At 38.7% G+C, this 7,656-nt stretch overlaps 1 protein-coding gene across 1 annotated transcript; it reads right to left on the minus strand.

Annotated features, from left to right (window-relative positions):
* Positions 1–1,266: 1,266 nt before the first annotated feature.
* Positions 1,267–7,439, minus strand: TMEM71 (transmembrane protein 71). The gene is made up of 9 exons (XM_051610308.1): positions 7,397–7,439; positions 6,975–7,029; positions 5,673–5,885; positions 4,822–4,991; positions 4,161–4,340; positions 3,554–3,629; positions 2,990–3,039; positions 2,745–2,817; positions 1,267–1,293 (listed from the first exon to the last, which is right to left on the minus strand). The coding sequence occupies exons 1-9, from the start codon at positions 7,437–7,439 to the stop codon at positions 1,287–1,289; spliced, it is 867 nt and encodes a 288-aa protein (XP_051466268.1). The 3' UTR covers positions 1,267–1,286.
* Between the last annotated feature and the right edge of the window lie 217 nt (positions 7,440–7,656).

Raw genomic sequence — 7,656 nt, forward strand, 5'->3', positions numbered from 1 at the left:
GCCATGAGGAGATATCCAGTAGTTTGATGCAGAAAAGCTGAGGAAAATAAATAGGAGGAAGGGGAAAAATGAAAACTGTTAGTGAACTGATTTTGAAATATACAGAAATAACTACTCTGCTTTTAAGAGTCTACAAAAGGTAAGAGACAAGCTTTTTGGAATGCTGGAGGTCCTTTCTCACAGTAACCTGTGTCAGTCTGTATTTAGTTAATTCCTGCTAGGCAGCAAGTCTCAAGTTCTGCACTTCATCCTGTAGTGCCTGCTTTGTTTAATATTGAAACTGCTTTTCAAAATCAGAGGCAGCTTTAAAGATCTAGTGTTGCAGTCCTTACATAAACAGTCCTGTTGGCTTTAAGAAGTGCCATATCTAGCAACCACAGCTTGACACAGTGGGTCAGAAGGATGTATTTTTCATCATAGGCTCTACTAAGTTTGCAAAGAGATGCCTGCATCCTGTTCTAAAATGCTTTGTTCTCAGGTTGAACAACGTCCCCTTTCTGAGGGTTGACTGAAAGGGTTGTCTGGGTTGCATCTCCAGCTGTGCAGATGTCTTTAAATCTCAGGAACTGAACTACACTCAACCAGAAAACTGATGAAGAAGGCTGTTTTACCCTCACTATAAGGAACATAAACCTGGGCACAGCTCCACTTAATTTCTTCTCTGCATTTTGATCTTTTCAAAGTAAACAGAGTTTGTGAGCTACGAGTACAAATAAAACAGTGTGTTTGTTATAAGGGTCCCGAGTTGCACCAAAGCATAAAAATAACTTGATAAACTGAAACTGGAGACCGAGGATGAGGCTTGACTGAAAAAGAGTAGGGGAGAAAGAATCTATAAATGTATTCCAATTATTCTGGATTGATACATATTGATGCTGCTTCACTCCTTCAGTGGACTGGTACCAAGTTAGAGCAGAACAGCACCTAGCTCTACCACTCAGCTTAAAATTGGAAAAGGAGGATTTGTTTTGCATGTAACTGAAAACATGTTTTCTCTGTGCTGAAACACAGCAGTTGTTTAACAGCTTATGCTCTTTAGCAACTGTTGTCAAACAATAATAAAAAATATTTTTGTCCACAAAAGATAAAATGAAAGAGGGGTTTCAGGCAGCAAAGTGGAGTCCTTCACAGTGGAAGCTGGCAAGGGTTCCACAGCTAAGCCTAATGAAAAGTCCAGGGAATCTTTCTGGCATGCTTGAACCCTGTTTTCTAATAGACCTCACCCCAAATGTATGGAATTCTTTGTAAACTTAAACATATACTCACCAAGCATTCTTTCTTCCCAACTATTTCCTAGAGGAGGGAAAAAAAAAAAAAAAAAGCAAGCTCCTATCATTTTGTATGTCCTGATTTCAACAACAGTTTGCTATAACCAGTATATATGTCGTTTGGTTTGCCAAATTTAGTTAAGCTGTAGGACTGCTTGTTTGAGCAGGTAACTTCTCTTTGGTGATGAACATAAAAGAGGTCTTCTCTGTATACTAGTGACTGAAAAGCTCTTTGTTTTCCCCTTGTGAAGAACAGCCTTGTTTATGACTCAGGGCTAAACCATTCAGGAAGTCAGAGAGCAGTGCTTTGGAACTTGCTGTTTGCAACACCCTAGTCCTAACCTGGTGTCCTTGATTTTACTGGGACTGATAATATTGTAACAAAGTGTAACCTAGTATCTTTCAGTATCTGAGGTGGTGTGCTAAGACCCCTGAATGCTCAAAATGTGAGACTATCACTGGACACTATGGATGTCCAAATTGTGCCATCTTGTTTCTAACTTACAAAATACTGAATTCAAAGACTAAGAGGTCTGCCAGATTGTCTTGTTGCCCTTGGGAAACACTGAACTCCTGAACCCTGAAGCAGTTTCAGAAACAATGTCCTTGTTGAGCTCCACTTTCGCCACATAAAAATAAAGATAAGCCCAAATATTTTTAGTCCTAGCAACATTTTAGATTTTACAGAGTCAGAAGAACTTTCTGCTGCTCTATAGAAAGAATGGTTACTCATAAAACTAGCACATAGCTGCATGCTTTCAGCATGGAGGCTTGTGTATGAACTTACCCTAAAGACACACCCTCTAAATATTTAAGTCTTTTTCTTTAGAAGGTTTTAGAAGCTACAGCTCTGTGCAAAACTTTGAAATAAAGCAGTCTGAAACAGCAACATCAGCACTTTTACTCAACTGATCAGATTGATTTAACACTTCTTTCTAAGCTATTTATCAGACTACAGTATATGTCAAAGACAAAGCTCAATCCTGAACCTAATGGTGCATTGAGTTAGTGGGGCCAAGTCATATCAGTTCTGTAGATCCTGGAAGGTGGTGATGGGGCTAGCAGCATAGTGAGCTGGTTTATTTTTTCCAGTTTAAAAAAAAAAAAAAAGCTCAGTTTGATGGCCTGGGAGTTGACTCAGGTCCAAGGTTTGAAAGCACAATTCTGGATTCTTAATAAGTATATGGTCTTAACTGCATCTTCACATTATGGCATATTGGATTTTATCTTCCTTTTCTGTTAACAAATAGGTGTTACTACATTTATTGCACATTATGAAAAGGCAGTTTTTCAAAATAAACTGAAAGTTTCTGTGGATATAAATCAGTAAGAGGAAAAGCCAAATCCTCCATCAGTAAATTCAGATCATGCTTTCTATCTTTTGACATGAACATAAGAGAAGGAATCTCTCCTTCCTCTTCTTAATATAACATTTCTAAATTCCTCTCTTCATCACGTCACATTATACCCACTTACCCAAACTTAGTTGTTTTGAAAGATGTGTCAAGACTGAAGAAAGACAACACAGCAGCATCTTGGGACAAAAGGACTGTGAAATTCAAACACAAAATCCTGTAACTGGTTGAAGATTACATCCTGCCCACATATACCCACATACTGCTCTTGTCAGCATCAAGAAGAGCTGTGGATATTCACGGATGGCTTTTAGTCCTCAGAATTGACTTAATTGTGTGTTGAATATAAAGTAAGTTTGTACTTACAAACTAAAATTATCAGCAACAAAGTGGCAGACAATCCTCCCAGAAAATATCTGAGAACATAATAATACCCATAAAGGTTAGGAAAAAAACAAGGGATGAATATTGGGTTAATAGAGGTAAAGCCTGGGTGGGAGTAGGAGAGAAGGTTCTTGCAGATGAACCCTCTGAACTATGCTAGGTGAACTGTGATTTGAAACTTTAAATTACTTAAGCTATTGAGGATAATCTCCTAGAAATAAAGACCTCAGCATTCCCAGACTGAGTGAAACACCTATATTGGTTTCTTAAAAAGACGCGGATTCTTTCTGATTCTTCTCAGCCTTTTCAAACCCCTGTCTAAGCACACCTGACAAAGTGGTTGTCATATCTACCTGCATATTTCTTTCTTTTTTTGTGCATATCTATACAGCTCAGATATTTTCCTGCATTGACTGTACTGGGAAAATTTATTTCCACAGTAAGATATATCTAGCTTGGAAAATGTGCCCCTTCTTTTTTGTTTTAATTCACCAGTCAAATGAGAGTTAGCATTAATATTGGAAACAAAAAAGAAATTAAAATTACCTTGAACATATTGAAAGTATCAAACACATGATTAGTGCAACCATCTGAGAAAGGACATTTTTCACTGTGCTGGATTCTAAAACAAAAATCAGGAAAATAATTTCAGTGAGTTTTCATGAAAGTAAAAATGTGACAGGAAGTGTTTGCAAAGACTACCTTTAGCCTGTGAAGCCAGTCTCTTCAAATTCTTTCTAAGAGAATTCATCTAGAGTGATTCAAAGCAGAAACCTAATTTTCATGCTCTAGGTGTCTCTCAGGAGTCTTTTTCCCCCATGACCATAGAGACACTGTGCCCTCCATGCTCTCAGAAAACAAGCCTTTCTGAATAATGGCCTGTTTCAGCTTTTGTTCCCATGCCCTTTCCTTCATTTTTCTCTTCACTCCACTTTTTTCCTTTTCCATTTATCACTGAAAATAGGAGAGGAAAAGATGTGAGCAGGGAGGAGTGAACAAATATCAATTTGATGATTTTATTGTTTTTAATCAGTCATTTAAAATGTATGTTTCAGGAAATAAATTCTGTTCTGCAAGGGGCCCTATCAACATTTTTAATATATTTTCGGTTCACTCTAAAAATAAGGCATGTCAGAATAAGAATGTAACATACCTGCATTGCTCAAAGTCTCTTCATTTGCATTTATTGTAAATGGAGAGCAGGACTGTGAAGCACAAAATGGTTTCCCAGGCTGAAGAAGCTCCTCATCTTTGAGGAGAGAGGCTCCATTAGATGCTGGAGTTTGCCTTTCTGGCACATGGCTATTATATTCAGAAGAAAAGTCTGAATCACCTATGAAAAAGGCAGATGTAACTGAGACCACACAAAATAAGAGCTTTGAGACTTTGCGTTAATGAATTTTATGGGGGGGAAAAAAATAATCACAGGTAGGTTTCCAAATTTTTAGGGGTAGGAAACAGACAGATTAATTGTATGCAGGAGAAAATACACAGAGTAAAGCCAGAACTGCATCGAGCATAACACAATTACATTATTAAAACAGTCAGGTGAAAGCAGACAGTGCCAGATACTAATGACAGCAGTATAAGCCTCACTGGTGATGACTTTGGATACAATTTCAGTCTAAAAATGCCTTTTTGGCACAAAGGTCTTTGTGGACTTATCTCTGTTTTAATGCCAGGAGCTCAATTCAGAACTTAAAATTCTGTTGTTCATCTATCCTTTACCTGCAAATCCTGGCAGACAACCCCTGCAAAACCTATGGAAAGAGATACCCAAGTCCCACTAAAGATAGATCCTGGTCAGTGCTTACCAATATCACTCTGACTGGCTCCTGGTTTGCTGCATCCATCGGGCCAAGGATCATCTAGATGGGAGGAATCCATATCACTGAGGACAGTGCTGCTGAGCCATGGACTGGAGGCATCAAGATTGAACAAGCTGGCAAGGGAGTGATGGATTTTCTTCCTTCGCCTGAATATGCTGGAAAGAAAAGACAGATAATAGAGTTTATTATTATTGTTGAGCAGGGACAGAGCTCTAAAGCTTGCAGGACTGACATGAAAGAACCAGGTTCTGGATGCTGTTCCTAGCTCTGTGCTTGACCCTGGGCATGTCACCAAGAATGAGTGCTGCACACTGCAACAATGCCAGGGAATGTATCAGCAGCAAGTGATATTACAGTTATTGGGCTCTGATACTATTCTGAGTGGTCTCGTGCTACCCATGAGTTTCACCTTCCCATATCCCATTTGGTGCAGCCTGCATCCATTGTGCTTCAAGTTTTTAACTACATTTTATATACTAGACCTTTTATATACATATACATGCACATATACATATATCTCCACACACTTTTTCTTTTTTTCCTTATCCTGATAACAGCCCATTGGCAAAATGAGTTGTAGCTCCCCTTCATTACTCCAATTACAGCCACAACTGTGTGCTGAAGAGTTTCTGGGTAGCAAGATTTGACATGACTGAAAATCAAGTTATTTCAATCATTGCAGTCTCTAAATCAATTAAGATGCCCCCATTAAGAAGCAATGCTGATCTTATGCCAAGCAAAATGTAGACAACCACCCAGATACCTCCAGACAAGTCCAGAGATATGGAAGCAATTGCCAACCTTGAGTAAAACCTGCATACAGTTAGTTCACTTACCGAACCAAATTCTCTTTATATGTAACACTTGTCTGGGATGGTGTCATTGTTATGTTGCCCTCTTCATCAGACAGAAAACTGTCTTCAGTCAAAATGTAATAACCATTGGAAAGCAGCCGAGGGCTGCGGCGACATGTGGAAAGGGAGCCTGTCAGAGGATTTGTGGAACGACACTCATAGACAGGGTCATCATCCAAAAAGGGACAAGCATAACTGAGAAGGAGAAATGAAATCCTCAATTTAGTCAATATCTAGACAGAGTAAACCCATGATTTAATAATAAAGAATTTACATTTCCAGCTGATAGGGGCTGGTAATGACATAGATTTAAAATATGTGGATATAATGATATTATTTCTAGACCTAAGGGGTTTCAGCCCGCCCGAGTGTGCCTCCAGCACCTTTTCCAGAGCTTCAGATTACAGGAAGGCTTCATGCCAGGTGGAGCATTTAATGAAGTCATGGAGACAGCCTGAACTGAGAAGTACACACTGCATTTACCAGGCAGTGCTCTCAGACAAGGAGTGTTGCACAACTGCTCTTGGATCCTGCCAGATCTACCTGGAGCCATCAGAGGTATTCCAGTATTTTGTTTCTCTGAGTTACTCTGCATAGTGCAAGCCTGAGTGCCTCTGAACCAGGCAAGATTTATTTACTTTTTATAACCTAGCCATACTTAATGAAGATTTAAGGATACATGACTTCTAATTCTCATAGATCTTAAGAGTACCACACAGCTAGAACAACATGGGATAAAGTCTACATATGGTGATAACTTCATCCAGCACTGAAATTCAATTAACCTTGAGAGGTATTACAGCATAGTAAAATATACCTGTGGTATTTAAAATAGAAGTGAGTAGTGACAGAAGTGAAAGAATCTAAATGTTGTAAACATTTCACTTAGCTCAGGTAAAATTGGATTTATGGTTAGTCCTTTGAACTCAACACCACTGAGTTCCAAAGGGGTTGTCGTGAACATCCATGGCAAGAAAGGAAGACACTGGATTCATTCAGTGGCTGACACGGGTTTCAGTAGCAGGTTTCATTATCTCATATAGCATGTCACAGAGGGATACTGTCATTTCAGTGGAGGGAAAACCAAATGGAACAAAGATACTCCAAAAACCTTGTAGTTGAAAAGCCAGTGCTTCTAATCTCCACAGCAATACTTCTGAACTTCCATTTAAAGCAGTAATTAAATTAATAGCAGCACTACAATTCTAAGTGGCGCAAAAGGGATTTTACAAAATCTCCAACAAAATCAGAATGAAATTAAACAAGCATAAATTTCCTCAATACCTTGGAAAAAGATGTGAGAGGCTGCGTCTGTCTTCTCCGTTAAATGCTGTTGAACCTGCAGAGGCAAAGGCCAAATGAGAAGGAGTTCTTATCATATATCCACTGACAGCTCAGTTGACAGCTCTTCACTGACAAGCACCCTGTACATATCAACAAGACCATAAAAGAAGCTAAAAATAAAAAGGAAATTAGGGGAGAGATTAAAGGAGATAAAATAGATGAAGTAATGGGGGAATGACATCGTGTTTTATAGGAAACTCATCCCAACCAGGAGAACACAGAATCAGAGCCAATCATAATAACATACTTGTACTCTGCACAATTTACCACCTTGAGAGAAATAATTATGGACAAAAAATCAATAGTTGCAGTAATTTTAATTATGTTTTCCCAGAAATTTTCTTCATGTCAAAAAATAGTACCTGCACTGGCAATGGAGACAGAGTAGAATGGAAGGGCCACCATTATCATATTTTTCAGATGAAAATTGCAGACATGGCACAACAGGCATAAGGATAGTGACAGTGACAAAGATTTGACAATGATAATGTGGCAGGAGACTAAGGAAATAGGATTTGTCTGGATTACCATTGTTCAAGTCTGCAAAGTGCTGCCAGATGTTCAGCATCTGACAGAATCAGTCTTACAAAATGGCTCTCCATAGGGACAAGGTGTATCTGTT

The sequence above is a fragment of the Apus apus genome, chromosome 2 (assembly GCF_020740795.1).
Source record: "Apus apus isolate bApuApu2 chromosome 2, bApuApu2.pri.cur, whole genome shotgun sequence".
NCBI classification, from domain to species: Eukaryota; Metazoa; Chordata; class Aves; order Apodiformes; family Apodidae; genus Apus; species Apus apus.